Source organism: Ambystoma mexicanum, chromosome 4q (genome assembly GCF_040938575.1).
Source record: "Ambystoma mexicanum isolate Mex_15411 chromosome 4q, UKY_AmexF1_1, whole genome shotgun sequence".
Lineage (NCBI taxonomy): Eukaryota > Metazoa > Chordata > Amphibia > Caudata > Ambystomatidae > Ambystoma > Ambystoma mexicanum.
Genome location: NC_090928.1, coordinates 304,552,126 through 304,572,296, shown reverse-complemented (window position 1 = coordinate 304,572,296; position 20,171 = coordinate 304,552,126). Strand labels below are relative to the sequence as shown.

Here is a 20,171-nt window from a genome sequence, read left to right as displayed (position 1 = left end):
CGGGATGGTGTTGTGGTAGGAGTTGACAGGTGTGACCTGGGGGATGGGGCCGGACTTGGTGTAGCAGGTAGGTCGGAGGAGTCGTCCTCGACAGGCACACACACCTGTCCCTGCATGTCGTCATCTGTCAGGGGTGCCGTTGCTGCCGCCTCCCCAACAGAGCTGTTCTCTGCAGATGGTGCCCCTTCGACTGTCTCCTGTGCAGGTGTCACAGGTGTTGTGGGTACTGTGGTGATGGGCCTTGGCAGCACCAGTGCCATGGCATCCTGGGCTGTTTTGGTCTTCGGTGCCTGTTGTGGTTTGTGTGGGGCTTTAGAAGTGGAAGGTCTGTGGCCTTCATCCCTGGCCCTCTTCCGAGGTGTAGTCACCTGTGGGGGTGAGTCCCGAGCCTCGCTGTCAGGATCTGAGCCTGTGGGGGACCAAGAGAGGAACGGCATGAGTGATGGTTTGCCAAGCATCATGCATACATTTGTATTATTGCTCATCTTCACATTAAAGGGGAATAGGCAGTGGAGTTTTGATGATCACGTTGCTTGCTATATGGGTGGATCATGCAGGCATCCGTCAGGGTCACTCATGTTGGGGCGGGCGTATGCTATGTGACATGCATTTCTGTTGTGGCCTGCGTGCAGTGTGACTTATGCCATTTTCATATTTGTGTGGTGTGTGTCAGGTATGGCATTGCCATGCTGCATGCATGTGCATTTGTCTGTGCTGCGGACGACAACTAGGCTGGGAATGTGTATGTATTGGCCTATGCCTTGCCTCTTTAGACAGACAAATTGGTGGACTATCATCAGACTTTGCATTACAGTGTTTTCTTAGGACACTCACCTCCTTCCGCCGATGAGGTGGCGCCACGCTCCATTTCGCCCACACCTTCGATGGCCTCTATGCCAATCGTGCTGGCACAGATCTCCTACCACCTGCTTACTTTATTGGTGAGCTACGTCCTCCACCAGTGGCCATGGCCTGGCTTCTGTTTGCAGACAGGATGTTCCTGACTCGAAGGTGCAGGTCATCCCATCTCTTTCGAACATCCTTTGTTGTGCGGGGGTGTTGTCTACCGCGCTGACTCTTTGGGCGACAAGTTCCCAGATTTCCTTTTTCTTGATCACTGCCTCTCGCTTGAGGCTGTTTGCAAATACCACCTCGGCATTGTCAGCCAGGTTCTCAGCCAGCATGGTGAGTTCATCCTCATTAAAGCGCTCCTTGCACTGGCGGGAGGCGCCTTTTTTAACTGCCTTGGGCATGATATAGTTGTGGGCGGTTGATGTATGTACTCAGCAATATGCTCCAGGTCCTGTGTGCTGAGAATGGCAATGGATTGTGTTTTTAAAGATGGCTGCCGTGCTCTTTTCCGTTCCTGTGCGATGACACTACTTCCGGTTCTGCTTATTTACGGTCACCGCTAATGCCGATTCAAGTGATGCCGCTAGTGCTGTCTGCGCTTTCCATGATGCCGCTAAGGTCCATTTTTGGGACTTTAACGGCATGCCGGTAATGTCGTTACCAGCATGGCGCAAAGCTCGTGCACGCGTACTCTTAATAGCCCTCTATTAGCGGGCTCTTTACTACATGGACACGGTATTTGCTCCATGCCGGTAAGGACAGTTACTTACCTCCAAACTCGTAATGCGGCCCATTGTTTCGTTTATCAAAGAAAACCCTTGCACAGTTATCTAAAAATGTAAGTGTGAGGGACAGAAGTAGGTTTTTGACACAACGTTGACAGACTTTTTGCTTTAGGACTTCCTGACATTTTTATTAGTTTACTCTGAGGCAGGGAAACCCCTCATAGTATTTAGGGATAGAGAAGCATTTTCCAACCTTTTGTGTTAATACAAGTCTTTGCCCAAAAATATATCACCACTGTGTCTGTCTCATACTTCTGCACCCTTACATTGCACAGTGGCCTCCATCACACTTATTCCACTCAGTGTGGCTTCTTTTGCAAAGCTAAGTGGACTCCACAGAGGACATAACCCATTTATTCAGTTCAAACTGTTTAAAGGGGCAGAATGGAAAAACAAAGTTGCTCGATGTCAAAAGGATCCTTTAACAGTCTTTCCCCAATATGTGACAAAGAGTTGCTCCAACAAGCATTATCCAGGAGGATGCATGTCCTCTCCAGTGGGTCATGTAGTATTGACAATGTATTACCAGCGCTCCTGCTGTAATTTGGGAAAGTCTTGAGCAGCTTCCACCGCATCGCCCAGAGAAGTGAGGTGTGTCAAGAGGGTTTCTAGGTACTTGCTTGAGTACAGCCTCACCTCTCTACCCCGGGGATCTGCACCTAGGGCAGTCCAAGCCAACCTTACTGCCCTCCCTCACCAAGCCAATGTCCACCTGGGCCTATGGGTCTCTCACTATACCTGGCTTCTGGCACTTTGGCCTTTTCAACATTCTGCCATGTGCATCTCGCTTCTCGTCAACTACGATTAAATAATAATTACAAGTGTGTTGTCCGCTACACTCCTTACAGCTCCAAAGGACTTCCAGTCGTTGTCCTCTACTAAATTCTACTCCATCTTCTCTCCTGCAAATGCCTCTGCTTTCTACTTCTCTTCCTCATTCTAGTTGCTTTCCTCCTCTCACCCCCTCTGTGCTTTTCCCACCTCTTTCTGACTTCTAATCTCTTCAACCTTTTCTATCTCTCCAGCTTATTTTTGATGGTCACCCCTCCAACCACTTTTGTTTCTCCCTTTCCTCCTTGATGTTCACCTCTTTCCTCACTCCCCCCGGCATGCTGCTCCAAACTTCCATATACCTTTCGTACTCATCTGTCCCCTCTGTCTGGCCCAGGTCTGATAAAACCTCCTGCACCAGAGTCTCTGTATTGTTTCAGTTAGGTTATTTGCTGAGGTGTGCATGTCTATGTTGCAAAAGTGTAGGTTTTCCTGACATTTTTGGGTCTGGTGGGCAGAGCCTACAAAAAGCGGGTCCGCCATGTTTGTTTTTGCATGTTTGCACATTGCTCTGAAGAGCACACACAGAGGCTGGTAAGCAGATCCAGCAAGACGTTGCTTTTCTCTGCGTCTGCTCACTCTTTCAAGATGGATAGGTTGAACATGTTTCTGCATGGAACTTCATGTACTCCATTATGAGAACAGTAATGATGATATTGTGGATCTGTGTTTGATGAGCCTTTCAATCTGACAAAATGATCTCTGTTCCCCTGCCAGCCATCCCACTGGTTGTGGGGAAGACGATGGGATTCTCCCCATACCACCCCATCTGGTAACAAGTGGTGGATTCCGCCCCCTGAGTCAGCCCCACATAGTCACAAAGGGTCAGGTGGGGGACATTGTCACAGTTCGTTCTTCAGCCATCAATTGTCATAGCAACGCAGCACTGTGTGGAAGCCACAGTCTCACTCACTCAAAGGAGCACACATCCAGACTGGTGCTAAGAAACATAGCACCCTTGTGGGAGGGTCAATGCTGGCCACCAGGTACCCTCAGCACTCCTTAATGCCCCTTGAAATGCTCAGTTGGGCTAGTGGCCAGCATTGCACCTCCCAACATTTAATCTGACCCTAATGGTTAATGAACTACTTAATCCAAGATTAGAAGTAGTTTACTAATGCAGCATTTGGGGACCACAAGCATTTCTATAAAATACATGAAACAACAGCTTAAGCAGAGACCAATTCCTTTTTACCTTAATCGTTGATATAAAGGCAGTTGTGAGGTATGAACACAGCCGAGGAGGCAGAATTAGTTTTCCGATGTCCTTGTCCTCCCTCAGGCAGCTGGCAATGGCTTGCTGGCATAGAAGCTGCAGATTGGAGATCCTGTGCTCTACACGAACAACATAGAGGGCAGGCCCAGAGGCCAGAAACAGACGGGAGTCCCTGTGACCCCAGCAAATAGAAGTGATGGGACGCTGTGGAGGTACAAAGGAGAACAAAGTTAGAACCACACAGTTCTGCCAGCATTACATTGCTCAAACAGTAAAACAACTTCATAAAATAAATTGTCCTTGTGTCAATCCTTCACTTGATTGTTCTACAACTGGTCTTTGCTAGATGACATGTTTTGAAAATAAGAATGATTCCACTCCCTAAAGCTAATCTCTTCCTCAGAGTTATTTATGTCTGTGTACACCTTTTGAACGTCTAACATTACATGATATGATATGATTTTGTATTCATAACGCGCCTATACACAAGTGTTTCTAGACACCACAAGACAAGGAAGGGGAGATAAGAGGAAAGAAACCATCCTATTAGGCCTTGTGGCACTCGGATTGTGCAAGTGCAACAGCGATAAGGGGAAGGGAGGGGGGGAGTGTGGGGGAAAGGGTAGGGGGGAGTGTGATCAGGGAAGCATGGCTCTGGGTATGTGCAAGGAGGCAGAGGGGGCTGTGGGGGCAGTACAATGAAGACTGGTCATGGAGGAGCCTGGTACCCGGTGAGACTCTTAGGGTACCAAGCAACCAGTCAGCGCAGCAGACAGGTGAGTTAGCAAGTAAGCGAGAGAGAGAGAAGGCTGAAGAGAAAAGGAACGTCTTTTACCTCTTCTGGAACTTCAGGTAGTCTGGCTTAAGTCTAAGAGGGGCAGGGATGCCGTTCCAGAGGAAGGCACTTGCAGAGGAGAGAGATCGACCCCCCACTCTCTGCTTGGAGAAGTGTCTGAACCTGCGAGTTAAAGGTAGCTGAGCAAAGGTCTCTAGTAGGAAGGCATTTAGGCAGAGTGAGATGGATATAGTTAGGGCTGCGACCCCAGAAGGCCTTGTGGCCGATGCATAGGGTCTTGAACTTGATTCTTGCAGCCACTGGGAGCCAGTGGAGAGATTCCAGGGCTAGAGTGATGCAGTCCTTGGGCTTGAGGCCAAGGATAAGTCTTGCAGTCCTGTTCTGGATAGGTTGCAGGGGGCGAAGAATAGAGATAGGTAGATTGAGAAAGAGGCTGTTGCAGTAGTCCAGCCTGGAGAGAACCAGGACTCTAGAGACAGTGACCTTCTGGGGGGAGGTGAGAAAAGGTAGAATATCTCTGAGGGGATGCAGCTGGAAGTGGGCCATCTTGGCAAGGTCTGTGATGTGAGACGAGAAGGAGAGAGCAGAGTCGAAGATGACACAAAGGCTTTTTGCCTCACAGGAACGCGATGGTAGAGGGCCTAGGAGGGCGGCCGCAGTGAGAGGTAAAACAGGAGCAGGGGTCCCAATGAGAAGGATCTTAGTCTTACTGGCATTAAGGCAGAGATCATTGGAGGCACACCACTCCAGAATCATGGATAGACAGTCAGGAATAAGTGAAGGAGAGGAGGCTAAGGGAAGCCTAGAATATAGCAGAGTGTCATCCGCATAACACTGAAAGTTAGATGAGAAGGTGGAGATCAGGTGGGCCAAAGGGGCCATATAGATATTGAAGAGCCAGGGAGAGAGGATAGAGCCCAGGGGGACACCATATGTGGAGAGAAAGGACCCAAGTTGGACCTGGGAGGGTTGGTCCAGGAGGAAGGAAGTCTGCCACACCAGGGCCTGATCCGTGATGCCCAGGTTCTCGCGGAGTCGACAGATCAGGGTGGCGTGATTGCCCATATCAAAAGCAGAAGAAAGGTCAAGGAGGAGGAGGATAGAGGGAGAGGTGGAGTCAATATTAGAGAGCAGATCTTCACAGGTGTTCAGGAGAGCAGCTTCCATGCTCTGGCTGCTCTGAAGCCAGACTGATGCTCATGGAGACAACCAACAGATTCAGTGTGGAGAGTAAGCTGGGAGATGGCCAGCTTTTCCAGGAGTTTGCCCAAGAAAAGAGTGATAGTAATCCGGCGATAGTTTGCCAGACAGGTAGGATCGGCAGAAGGCTTTTTTTTTAGGAGGGGGTGCACCAGGAAGTGCTTGAGTAGAGAGGGGAAAGATGCATTGGCAAAGGAGTGGTTGCAGAAATCGGCCAACGCTGGAGCGAGGGTGGCAATGGTGTCCTCAATAGTTCTGGAAGAGCAGGGGCTAGTGGCCTGTTTGGACGACACGTTCACAGATCAGATTTGTCTAGAAACATCATCGGGTGTTGTCAGGGAGAAGGAGGAAAAAGAAAGAGGAGAAGGAGAGGCGGCCAAGAGGACCTGTGGAGGAGGAGGAGGAGGAAAAGAAAGAAAGAGAAAAAAAGGAAGAGAGAAAGAGAAAGCGAAAGAGAACAGGAGGTCCTGAGTTTTAGTGGTGACGTGAGAAGCCAGAGCCGTACAGAGCTCTTGCGTGGGAGGGAACAGGAGAGGTGAAGGCTGCAGCGGGATTGGCCAGCTGCTTGCAGATAGAGTTTAGCCGCGTTGTAAGAGGCCGCAGAAATGCAGTTATGAGTGTGGAACAATAGTGCTCTATTGCAAATATCTTTGCATGAGGAGCTATATTATTTTAAATTGGCTCAATCAAAAGATGGAAACCTGTAAAACTTAAATGCCAATGTGGTTTCATTTAATGAAAAACTCATAATCGCAAACATTTTGCTGATACCGTAGCTTTAGGATCTACCTGAACACTTCTCAGTAGGCAGCCTACTGGCCCAAGAAGAGGAGTGACATATTGTTGGCAAAGTGTTAATTGTTACAGTGTTTGAGCAACTTTGAGTGGGCCATGTAACTATGCAATACATTGAATGAGTCTGTGCATTATACTACAGGAGAACATATTAATGTTTTATGCAAAATAATGTAATTCTTTTTAGTGATGTTTTTCTGGTAGAGATGGCTAGTCATGCTGTGGTATGCATACCTTAACTAAAGTAGTTTGTGATATTACTTGTGAGTGTTTGTTCTGAACAAGTTTCTCCAACATAGAACAATGCATGCATGTGTGTATGGCACAATTTCAAACCATTGCCCATCCACTCAATCTTTCTTAAATCATTCTGTGTGAAAATTGTACAATTTACAGGGAGAAAGCATCTGTGTCTAATCCAAATGACAGGTATGACTCCAACAGCATGTATTGTAATTGATGGTCAGAGAAATTAAAACATAAATAAGGCTGCATAGCAAAGAGGGAGCATGGCAATCTGGCAGCAATTCTGAATCGGAACCATTGGAAATTCTCTTTAGTGGCAAACCTACATCAAGTATTGGCATTGCCACTGGGTGTGATTTTGCAAATGCAGAGGGTAAAAATGTCTTTTTTGTCCTATGGATGTTTAACAAATGCCTTTTACGCTTTTTGGGGTTTGCAATATTTGTGATTTCTTACCATCGTCCCAGTCTCACTAGAAAAATAAATGCGACTTTCCAGGTGCTGATAATTGAAGTATGCACATAACTGCCACATGGTGCTCTTCTGTACATAAGCAGGCTACACAGCAGCAAAACGCAGACGCCTCCTCGGCATACACCTGACAGTTAATTACCTTGCTAAAATAGGCCTTTCACAGGGGTTTTGTTTGCATGGATTGGTTCAATCATGAGGCAAACTGGCATATGGTTCTTCTTTTCAATGTGTTATGAAGTACGGATGGGTGCACTTGCCATTAAACATATTGGGGAACATGCCAGATTGGCTAGTTGCATGAATGCCCTCCCAGGGCTGGTCCGTGATGAGTAAAGGCTGTATGTCGCCATTGTGACAAGCACCCCTATTTCTTCCCTTGCCAGCACAGTGCATATCTCAACAAAGCAATGCCTGGGTAGCTCCAAAGACTCCAGCCCACTCCTGGCTCCGGCAAATGCAGCTAACCCGAACCTGGGCAAAGTGGCCACTCCACCACATATCCAGGGCTTTTAAAAGAAACATTAGGTTTAATAGGCTTTCACCTCGACCACTTAACAGCACTCCAACATCACAGAGGATATGAGGAAGCAGAACACATCCTTTGATTGCCTCGAAATACAATGTTAGGAGTACCCAAAAGTAGACACCACCCTGCTTAATACACAGATGAACTTGGAACCTTGAGAACATTAGGAATTCCAGTAACTATACAAGCTTGGCTGCACCTACAGCAGACTCAAATTGATAACGCAGGAAACTGCAGACTTCGAACAACTTACCCAACAATAACCCATCTGGTAAGATTAATCTTCTCTTCCTCTGCTATTATATTCAAACTACTAACATTAACAGAGTGGGTAAAAGACCTCCTGTTAGAACAGATCACATCACTTGCATCAATAAGTCAAATTGAAATAAACACTGTTCACCTAATATTCTCTTTAAATCTTTTTATCCTATGATATATCATTGTGCACGGATACTCTATGTAATTCATGCCTCCTCCACCCCCCGATCCCAAGGACCACTCTTAAGCAGTTGACTTTACAAGTCACACCATCTTGGTAAGAAGATCTCATCAGCCAAGAACCTCACCTCAGTCCTCAGTATCAACCCAAATAGAAATAAATGCAGGAACTCCATGATGTTAAGCACCCTGCAATTACCCCACCACAATATTAACCTACCTGAAACCAAATAGAAGGTAGGCACTTCATGTTATAAATCACCTTGTAACTACAACAAGTGACACCCATCACAAAAGAATCCTGCATGCCACCACTTTCCCCAAGAAACAGCACTATTTCAGTCAGTCTAAAAATTGAAATGCTGCCATAGGACTCCTGTAGTGGCATAACTTAAAAGGCAGATTTGCGCAATGTCTCATATATACTTCACCCTATTTTCCGGGCCCACAAGTAAATCTGCTTTGCCTTAGTTACTAAAAAGTATCTGCATCTGGACACCCAAAATTGACCAAACGCAGAACTAATGCCAGACTTATCTAATCCTGTTTTCTCCCCCCTCGCTCCCCTCCCGTCTTTGCTTCACTACTCTGTCAATGGTTCACATTTATTGTATACTGTGTGAATATATGCCCATGACCCTTGGAATTCAATAACCTGCATCTCTTATCAATATTGAACCTTGTTCTGCACTAATCATGGTATTCCGTCCCTCGTGATATTGCCACCCTGTAAAAATAACATCTCACTAACTGCCACAGCCTTGATAAAGACCCTTTTGGTCGAAACACGTGTTGGCTGTTCTGTCACTCAAACATTGCTTCATTTTTTTCTTCCAATGATTGTTACAGCAACCAGTCGCAAGGACCGGTCTGCCCCAGACACAATAAGATTGTATATATGAAATGTGCCATCACATTATTGAAAAATAAAGCACAGGAGATAAATCATTGACTTTGGTACATCTCGAAATGCAATGTTAGGAGTACCCACAAGTCTGAATATCTCGAGCACCCCATTCCTACAAGCAAAATGGTCCGCAAACGAAAACCAAATCAGTCTGTTCTTTTATCTGATCCACAAATGATCATCCAAGAGTGCCTGTGAGCCTAGTAACTCTTGCCTAGTTTCAAAATGTAGCTTTCAATTCAGCTCTAGAAACCTATACATTTCCAGACATCACTTAATTTTTGTTGGGCATATGCATTGAAGGATGTAAAGTGGTTCCATTGCCTTTTCTCACCCCTATTTACCACAACCCATCTTTGTATACCCATTGGTTTTAACCCAACAAAGTAAATCAACACGTAGTAACTTATTTCGATGAAACCAAGGAACAAGGCAATGAAGCTAAAGATGAAGTACTCTATTCCATTCAATCGTCGTCGTAGCCTCCAGTCAAGCATGAACAGTCAACAAGGAAAAAGGTTTTACACAGAATTCATTCTTCCGTGAGAGGGTCTTGACAGACGCCATCTTCATTTTGTATTTGGAGTTTTATATAGCAAAAACATAGCAAGGAAGCAATAGACCGTCACATATGAGGTAAGGAGGGTGAGGGGGTTTAGCAATGAGCCTGATTAGCAAATTTTGAACCGAGTATGTTTGTCCTGCACACATAAAAAGGACAAAATTCCAAAAGTATGCTGTCAGGATGTTTGTGGACCAGCTCGCACAGAACATGCAGATAGACGGCATGCCGTGGGAATGGCCGTCAGACTGTTTTACAATGGGATGAACTTTGATCTGCGGCAGATCTGTGGCTCTTTTTCCTGTGCCTGGTTTCTCCTGTCTGAAATCAGGTGCAAAAGGCTGTGCAATGCTGCCAATGGTCTTTCTACGCACTAAAGAGAAACATTCATGCTTGGCATGAGGGTTTCCATTTATTTTCTACATTTATGTCTCTAACTGTGGTGGAAATGTAAAAATTGCATTTATGGCCCATCAATGTAAACACCTTACTGACCCACCATGACAAATATGGTGCTAAAACGCAATATAAAAGAAGGACTAATAAGATGATGCAGGTATAAAAGCATCCAGGATGTTTCCCCACATGTAACTCTTATGGCATTTACATGGTTTAAACTAATTGATAGAACATAGCATGTAGGAAAAATAAGTAATGCAATGATGAGCAATATATTGAAAAGCATCCAATTAACGTAAGAGATCGTAATGGGACTGCAACACACAGTGAGTATCCATTTTGATTTTGTCTTTTGATGCAACGATAACAAGGAGTTTTCTGTGCCCCCGCGACACACAACACCGTCAAACAAGAGAGAAATTGAAGGAATGGTGGAGCATTTAGATGAGTGATTGAGCTGGGATTGCAATTAAATGGTAGAAGGACATTGTGAAGAAGGTGTGAGAGGTCAGAAATGAGAGGCGGACACAACGTGTAATGGTTTTAACATTAGCCATCTTTATTCAAATAAAGTGGTTGGATAAAGGCATTTCTGTCCCTATCCTAAAGAGTTTTTTCCCTGCCTAGGAAACTAAAACTAAAGATCAGTCTGTGTCTCGCGGTGAAAATTATACGAACTGTCCTTGTGTCCAAAACTTCTCTGAGCCTCACACTAAAAATCAACAACCAAATGTGTAAGGTAAATATCTCGGTTTTAGAGTCAGTAAAAAGCGTGCAAAACCAAATATGTTAGGTTATGTTATGTTATTTTGCATTTATATAGCACCTTATATACCATTGGTATGGTCTGAAGGTGCTGGTAGGTTGAACGCCCTTGGGAACCGAAGTTCAGGTCAGTAGAGAGAGTAGAAGGAGTCAAAAGGTGCGTGTGAGCACCGGGTATGTGTGCAGCTTGTGCGGTATTCGTGTAATAGCTGCTTCATAGCGGTAGGTGTGGTGGTTGAGAGATCAGGAGTATGCAAATACAAAGACTGGGGGTTGTGATCTAGACCATGCGCTAATCTAGACCACAGGTGTAGGTAAGTGGTATGGCCTGCAGCAATGAAACACTTCCACTGGCGTCCCCTAGTACACACCAGTATAGGTAAATATGAGAAAGGTAATGGAAGTGTAAGTTCAATGCGCAGATCCCCAAAAAATTCTTATTGCGAGTCCATAAAACAGATGGATTTAACTTCAGATTCCAGTTTATTGGTTATTGAACAGCCGACACCTGTTTCGACCTTTCAGGTCGTTTTCAAGGCTGTACATTAGACAAACCATACAGTAATCAAGTATTGAAATACAACATTATATTCAAAAGTTGAGTAATACACCCCAATCACAATTGGAAAAAAAGAAAAATTAAAAATTAGAAAAAAGGAGAAAATAACATACCAATGTTCAGTACAGTGTTGTAGCCAATAACGGAAAAGGGAAAAACAACAAAAAACAAAACATGAAACAAAAGATTTTATGCATTTGATTCGAGCTACTTAGGCATCATTAGTTTAACACAGTTGTTAAAAATGAGCTGTGGGAAGTTGCTACATCCCGTGATTCCAAGTAAGTATTGTACTGATAATTGTAAGAAGCAATCTGAAAATGTCCTGAAATTATAATGGAATAACCCTTACTGGTATGTTCAATTACAAAGAAAATGGCTAGTTGAATTTATTAGAAAAGCATACACAGTAGTAGTGTAATAGCTATTACTAAAATTTGTCCACAAAAGTAGTGTATAGAATAGACTCAAGCTGACTTACCCTCCAATGGGTGTTAAACTTTAGGTTGATATGGGCGGTCTAGAAAGCAGAATGTTATGGCACGGATTAGATACTGCTCCATAGCCTAAGGTGTTATAAAAAGCATAATATACAGAGGATACACTATACCTGTAGCTGGATAGCTTGTGTCCGTTAAGGGGTCAAATCCCCATGCATGTAGTAAGCAAACAAATTAACACTGTCGTCGGGAGGCACATATTGTGTATAACGCCAGAAAAGGTGCAATGCACCTGCGCCAAGAAACAATTGAGCAGGTGACTCAGACTAATTTAGTTGTTAACTTATCCAACCATAACTTGACAGATGATCAAACCAGTGTCCTCAATAAGGGACTTTCATTTGCTCCATCTAAGCGCACTGATTATGTACAATTACAAATTGATCTTTTTAAGTTCACCATGAAATTGAAATTAAAGATGTTTTTTGCTACGCAGGTCAAAACATGTGTACCCAAGCCACAAGTACCTCCGCTCAGCCAACATACCATGATGGATATTGACCATATTGAAACATTGGTATTTCTTACCACAGATTCACCCCCTGTCAGAGCTAATTTTGTCAGACCTTCATGTCCAAACCAGCCATTTAGACATTAAGTAGCTCAAACCCACATCTAAATTTACACCGACTTTTGGGAGTGACAACATTATTGACACTTTTCATAAGGCTATGACTAAGAACTTACATACCCTTTTGGACAATCCACCAAATAGAGTACGGCACTGTAATTTTGACACACGTGAAATATTAGCCTTGAAACAACTAGAGGACGATTCCACCATTACCATCAAGGAAGCCGACAAAGGCGGTAACATTGTGATATTAAATACAGAGGACTATATTCAGATGGGATTGAAGCACTTACAGACACCAGGGTGTTATACTAAACTCAGTAAGAATCCCACCAAACAAATTGTACTAGACTTACAATCTCTGATTGACCAATGGTAACACATCTGGATTTTTAACAGATGACGAGAAAATATTTCTCACCATTACTGACCCTACGATGCCTACTCTGTATTTTTTGCCAAAAATTCATAAGCACTTTACTGATTTACCGGAAGTGAGGCCAATCATGAGCGGCATCGGATGGGTCACAGAAGCCATCTCTCAATACCTTGATGAGATTTTTCAGCCCTTCGTCATTGAAATGAGCACCTATATTAGAGATAGTACACAAGTATTACAATATCTACAAACTGTTGTATGGCAACCGTCTTTTCTCCTGGCCACCCTTGATGTTACAGCTCTATATTCTAAGGAGGGCTGCACTTTTAAGAATCCTATATGTGACCTTTTGTTAAAGTATTTGTAATCAATTATCACCATCAACAGTAATTTGTTCCAGGAAATGTTTATTCACATCCCTTTTGCGAAGCATTTTTATAGGAATATTATTGTAGTGTCATATTCACTGAGGCTGCGCCAAAATTAGTTTAGATTACATGTACAGATGCCAATGCATTTCGGTTACAAAAACCTTCATCAGGGCGGTACATTCATTCTGTTATCAATTAACAGTTACACATTTTACATAATTATAAACCATTAAGTGACCACATTGTTACAATTGAAAAATGTTTTTCACATACCATTTCCCAGTGTCCAAAATGATGTAAACATAACAAAATGGGAAAGAGAAAAGAACAACAAACTAATTGTCAACGACTTTTTATACATTAGTTCTAGCTGATAAGCAAAGAAATGTGGGAATAGATCTCATACCTTAAGTATCTAACGTTTCTCAACCTTGTGTGAGAAGCAACAAGTTGCAGTGCGGGCTCCTGTAAAACCCACAGGGAAGCTCATCAGTAATCATACAATTGAAATTTTAAGCCGTAAGTGCAAGGAGAGCAGAGCCTCCCTTACCAGACGAAAAATGCTGTGTCACTGGAAGCCGTGTTTGCACGAGCACGCGCGCGAGTGTTAGTTTCAGTATTTAAATGTTCCCATGGTGACCAAACGGCATCGTGTCGAGGCACATACGCCTTGGGTCCCACCCCTGTGAAAACACGGAGGGCGGGACTATCACCATGGAGAAACACTAAAATCTAAACATAGATTGCTCGTTGTTGAGTGGCTAAAGCTCGAAAAAATGTAATTCAAAGTAGACACATTGAAATGCAGCTGCTGCTTGAGAAAAAGTGGTTTAAAGCAGGCATGCTGGTAAAGAAACCATGATGAGGAAGCTGAGTAACTGCAGAGCTGATGTAAAGTTTCGTGCCTTAAAACTTCTTTAGATATACTGAAAAATACATGGAGATAAACACACATTTAAATTGCACATGTTAAAGCAAAATATGACATTAGTGACTCTGATCTGTGTGTCTTCCAAAATAACATAACGATACAATATACACAGGACACTGAAGGTCCAAAGCCGAACAGGGACTCCCCTGGTGCGTAATGGAACGCCCTCATGGGGCGTGTCACAATGGTCAATGTCTCTATCTTCAAGTAATTAACAATGTTAATTCGTAACAGTCTTATATCAACATGTAATGTTCAAATGTCATTTGAAAACTCAAAAATTGATTAAAAAACACTGCGATTAAGGAATGCCCTATGTGGCATTATAGGTCATACCCTTGATACCATGGAAAAGTGACTGCAAATCATCACAAGTAGCAAATAGTTTGTAGTTTATCATCACAAGTAGCAAGCCCTAGATGTAGATAACAAGTAGATGTTAATAATTACAAGTAGCACATGTAATTTATTTCTTCATTGATGCCCTTCGGTGCCAAGGTGCCCAAACGATCAATCCAAAACGTTTCGCGTTGAACAAGTCTTTTTTGTAGGTTTTCATGTTTGTTATACCTCTGAACCACTTCCAGAATCACAAATTTAATCTGTGCCACACTGTGATGTTTCTCGCACCAATGTCTTGCTACCGCTGAGGTGGCTGACCGGTTTCTGATGCAAGATCGATGTTCATTCCATCGAGTTTTGGCGGTGCGTTGTGTTTGTCCAACATAGAAAAGTCCACATGGGCATTTGATCCCATATATACTGTTTTGGGTGTCACATGTAGCATAATCCTTCAGTTTAATTTTCTCTCCAGAGTGGGGATGGTTGATAGTGGATCTCTTCATGATATAGTTGCAGTTACTGCAATTGAGGCACGGGAATGTGCCAATGCGGTCTGTAATTTTCTTCTTACCGGCTGGTTTGGTTTTCACTAACTTGTCCTTTAAATTTTGACTGCGTTGATAAGCAAAAGTTGGAAGTTCTTTGAATAAATGTTCTATTCTTTGATCGCAAGTTATTGTGTTCCAATTCTTTTTGATTATTGTTTTGATCCGACTGCTTTATCAAGAGTACTTGGATACAAGACCAATGGGGGTGTGGATTCTTTTTTGGTCTGAGGTTTCAATAATTCTTTTCTGTCTTTTGTAGCTGTGCGTAAAGTTGCTTCTTCTATTTCAGCCTGAGAATACCCTCTCTCCAAGAATTTGTCTCCCATATCTTTCACTGCTTTTTCATAATCAGAAGGGTCACTGACCATCCTTTTCACCCTTAACATTTGGCTATAAGGGAGATTTTTGATTAAACTAGGTTGATGGAAACTGAGTCTCTGTAGTAAGTTGTTGCGGTCAGTACTTTTTCTGAATATTGTGGTTTGGTACTCATGATTCGTGATCCTTATTTCAAAATCCAAGAAATGTATGATTTCTTTCGAGTGTTCATGTGTAAATGGTATCCTTGGATCTATACTGTTCAGGTAGTTGAAAAATGCTAGCAATTCAGTTTCAGTATTAGTCCAGATACCAAAAATGTCATCAATGTATCTGATCCATAGCCCTAAGTTGTTGTTCCAATTGTGGTTTTTGAGCACAAACTCAGTTTCAAACTTGTGCATAAATGAATTGGCATAAGAGGGTGCCATGGTTGCCCCCATTGCGGTACCAGCTACTTGAAGAAAGAATGAATTTTTGTATTGGAAGTAAGAGTTATTCCCAATCGAGGAGTGCCATTATAAACTCTTTCTGTGCTGGTATTTCCTCTTCTTGCAAAAGTAGCCATTCTACCGCTTCTTGGCCTTGATCATGTGAAATAGACGTATATAGGCTTTTGACGTCTATGGTGAAAAGAATATGGTCAGACTTGAATGGTATTGCTTCAAGTTGTTGTAAAAAATGTGTGGAATCTTTAATATAAGTATTTGTTTTTTGGATAATTGGTTGTAGAAAATACTCTATGTATTTTCCCAGAGGTTCAAGGACGCTGTCTATTCCAGCTACAATTGGTCTGCCAGGTGGCTTGAGTGGGTCTTTGTGAACTTTTGGTAAATATAAAAATATGGAATTCGTGGATGTGAGTTGGTCAGGAACTTCCTGGTATTGTGGTTTATCCATTTTAATTCTTCTGCTTTGGTAAGTAGACTTTCCAAGTTCTTTTTTATTTCTTCTGTGGGATCGATGTCTAATGGAGCATAAGTGTTGCTATAATTAAATTGTCTAATACATTCTTGATCGTAATCCTGACTATTGAGAAGTACTAGACTTCCTCCTTTGTCCGCTGATCTAATGGTGATAGATTCATCTCCATATAAATCTTTGATCAATTGGAATTTGTGAGATTTCATATTGCGATTTTTGGAGTGTTCAAATTTAATTTTTTCGAGGTCTCTAGTGACTTGCTTCTGGAATATTTCTACAGAGGGTACAGTGATTGGTGGAATAAAGTTGCTTTTACCCCTAAATTCTTTGAGATCTAAAGCATCATTGTCCATTTGATGATCTTGTTCTAATTCACTAAAGAATACTTTGAGCTTCATCTTACGTATTAGTTTATACAGTTCGATCTTAGACTCAAAGAGGGTGCTATTATACGTAGGAACAAAACTCAGTCCTTTCTGTAAGGTTTGAATCTCCATTGGTGTAAGTACCCTAGAGGATACATTTATCACTATGTTTTCTTTTGCTGCAATCTTATGTTTGGTTTTCCTTTTTGTTTTCCTCTGGCCCCTTCTTGTTCTCTTCGTCCTCCGTCTAAAAAAGGAACTCTGTTGCTGTCAGGGGTTGTTGAAGTTCCTGTACCTGCTTACGTATTCGGAATTGGTTCTTCTTCTTGTTGGGCAGTTTCTCTTTCGGTATCAGTTCCCGAGCTTGATGTTTCACTTGTATTGTTAGTTTTTGGTTTTCTCATCGGGGGTCCATATTTATCCATCCAAGTATATACCTCATCTTTCAAATAATCATATGTATCTCGTTTGAACTTTCGGATCTTCTTGCTTTCCAACTCTCTTTTATAATCTGATAATTTTGTGTTGATTTCTTCTAGGATAGCGTCTACTTCTTCTCTGTTTAGGGTTGCAACCAACCCCTTCTCTTGTATTTCCTGTCCTAGATCATAGAGATTCTTTGCCAATTCTTGTATCGTTAACAAGATGAGATCTAAAGAGCACTTATTCAGTATAGCTTCCCACCTCTTGACAAACTCTTTACTTTCTTTACAAAGCGTCGGTCTTAGTTGAATGCGTAGGCCCCTGGGTATTCTTTGGTTCTTGTAATATTTGCCAAGTGTGATTGCATGAAGTTTGCGATTTATTTCCTTTCTAATCAGGTATTCTAGTTGTTTTATTTGCCGTGTTGGGTCTTCTGAGTTGGTATTGGTTGTGTTGAATCCAGTGTCTTTAATCAGACCTAAAATTTTGTCAGCCTCTTCGGCTGTAAAGCCTAATGTTTCAGCTTTTTTTGTGGTCAAACCTTCTATGTCAGCAAATGACATGTTAAATATGATGGTGAATTTTCAAACGTTAAATCAGTGTGCCTCCACCTTGTTTTATGCCGAGACAGAAGGTGGGCACTACTTGTACTGCTCATATATCCAAAAAATATGTACTATTTCTTATAAAATAAACAAAATTTCTCCTGGGGCTACCAGTTATGAGGAGGTCCTATGGCATAAGGACCAAATAGTAATACGCAAAAAGATAGAGTTGATCTACTCTATCAAAAAACTGGTGCTCTCAGTTGGCCCTAAGGAGGGCTGCACTTTTAAGAATCCTATACGTGACCTTTTGTTAAAGTATTTGCAATCAATTATCACCATCAACAGTAATTTGTTCCAGGAAATGTTTATTCACATCCCTTTTGCAAAGCTTTTTTATAGGAATATTAGGAATATTATTGTAGTGTCATATTCACACAACTTAATATAATGTTGTATTTCAATACTTGATTACCGTATGGTTTGTCTAATGTACAGCCTTGAAAACGACCTGAAAGGTCGAAACACGTGTCGGCTGTTCAATAACCAATAACCAATAAACTGGGATCTGAAGTTAATTCTATCTGTTTTATGGACTCGCAATAAGAATTTTTTGGGGATCTGCGCATTGAAATTACACTTCCATTACCTTTCTCAGATCAGGAGTATGTGTTTGCTCTGGCAGGATTGATCTAGACCGGATGTGGCTGCGTTAGGCCTGAGGAGAACGTCTGGCTGGGGGGTGTGTAACCAGCAGTGTTTACTTAGAATGATGTGTAGTGAGCGGCAGATGTTGGTATGAAAACAGTTATACCGAATGGTGTCATAGTATCTCTGTGTTCTATTTGAGTGGTGATGTAAAGGAGAGAGTAAGCGTGGTGGTGTGATATGATGAGTTGTATGCTCTTTCAAACGTTCTCTGCATTCCAAACCATACTATATACGTCACGCAACTCAATGCGTTCCAGTCTGTTCCATGCACTCCTATCCACTCCATGCACCCCAGTCTGCTCGATACACTCTGGTCTGCTCCACGCACTCATGGATTCCAGCCCGCCCCGCGCGCTCCAGTCCACCCCGCGTGCTCCAGTCCGCCCCGCGCATGCACTCCTGTCTGTCCCACGCATGCACTCCTGTCTGCCCCATGCTCTACGCATTCAGCAGTTTTACATACTCATCCATTCTACTCATTAGTATTGGACGCGATCTGTGCTCGTTCGATCTACGTACTCGTCCCCTCTACGCAACACGTCCGCTCACTCTGGGCACTCGTTCGCTCCAGGCACTCATCCGCTTTATGCCCTCACACGTACTATGCATTCACATGTTTTACGCACTCGTCCCCCTCTACGCACTCATCCCCCTCTATGCACTCATCCCCCTCTACGCACTCATCCGCTTTAAGCATTCGTGCTTTTTACACATTCAACAGCAATATCCTGTTCTATATAATCATCTCTACACTCATCTGCTCTGTACACTCGTCCGCTCCATACACTCGTCCGCTCCATACACTCGTCCGCTCCATACACTTGCCAGGTCTGTACATTCATCTGCTCCAGCGATCTACACACTCTCCACACTTCCGTATTCATCCGCTATCCACACTCATGCGCTCTACTTGCTTCTCCTGCGGACACCTGTAGATACAACCTGGAGCCGTCACATGCTCTACGTACTCATCCGCTCTACGTAATCATCCGCTCCCCATACTCATCTGTTCTACACACTCATCCGGTTTACGCTCATCCGTTCTGCACATTCATCTGTTTTACGCACTCTTGCGTTCTACTCGCTTCTCTGTATTTACGCACTCATCCGCGGTACACGCTCATCCGCTCTACAACCCAGCCGCTCTACACGCTCATCTGCACAACATGTTCATCCATTCTATACACTCATCCGATCTACATATTCATTCGATTTCCACACTTATTCGAACTATATAGTTATCTTTTCTTCCACTCATGCATTCTTCCACTCAGCGCATTCATCTATTCCACCAGCTTCATCCATTCTAACTATTTCATCCACGCCATTCACTTCGTTCACTCCTCATGCATTCTTTCCATTTCAGGAGTTAAAATCTCTTTACTGTTTCCGTATGATTTAGTCTTATTAACCATTTCACTGCTTTGATCTACTTTATTCGTTTATTAGCTGTCAATTTCTCCCATCAGGTAGTTTGTTGGGTTGGTGTCATTGAGTTGCTGTTAGTCTGTTTGGGTTAGTTTGGTATGGCTTGGGTTTTAGAGGAAGAGCCAGGTTTTCAGCAGTTTGCGGAAAGCCGTTAAATCCTCAGTTAGGCGGATATGTGGTGGGAGTGAGTTCCATAGTGTAGGGGCTAAGGCTGAGAATGTTGATCCGCCTAACCTGACTGAGTTTGTCTTCGGTATGACTAGGAGGCCGGCTGTGCTTGATCTTAGGGTGCGGGCGGGGTGATAGGGTTTTAGCTTGTCTTGAAGATATTGAGGTCCGGTTTGAAGCAGTGCTCGATGGTATAAGGTTTTGAAAGTCACCCTTCGGGCTACTGGAAGCCAGGCTTTAATGGCTTGGCAGGCAAAGAACGATGGTCTGGAGGGTTGCCCAGAGCAATG

The 20,171-nt window shown here is 43.1% G+C and overlaps 1 protein-coding gene across 1 annotated transcript in view; it reads right to left on the bottom strand.

Annotated features, from left to right (window-relative positions):
- TULP4 (TUB like protein 4) overlaps nt 1–20,171 on the bottom strand; it is a 1,536,781-nt gene that overhangs the window by 483,585 nt on the left and 1,033,025 nt on the right. The window contains exon 8 of the mRNA XM_069607877.1: nt 3,664–3,888. Coding sequence (XP_069463978.1) covers nt 3,664–3,888 — 225 coding nt within the window. The remainder of the gene's footprint in view (nt 1–3,663; nt 3,889–20,171) is intronic.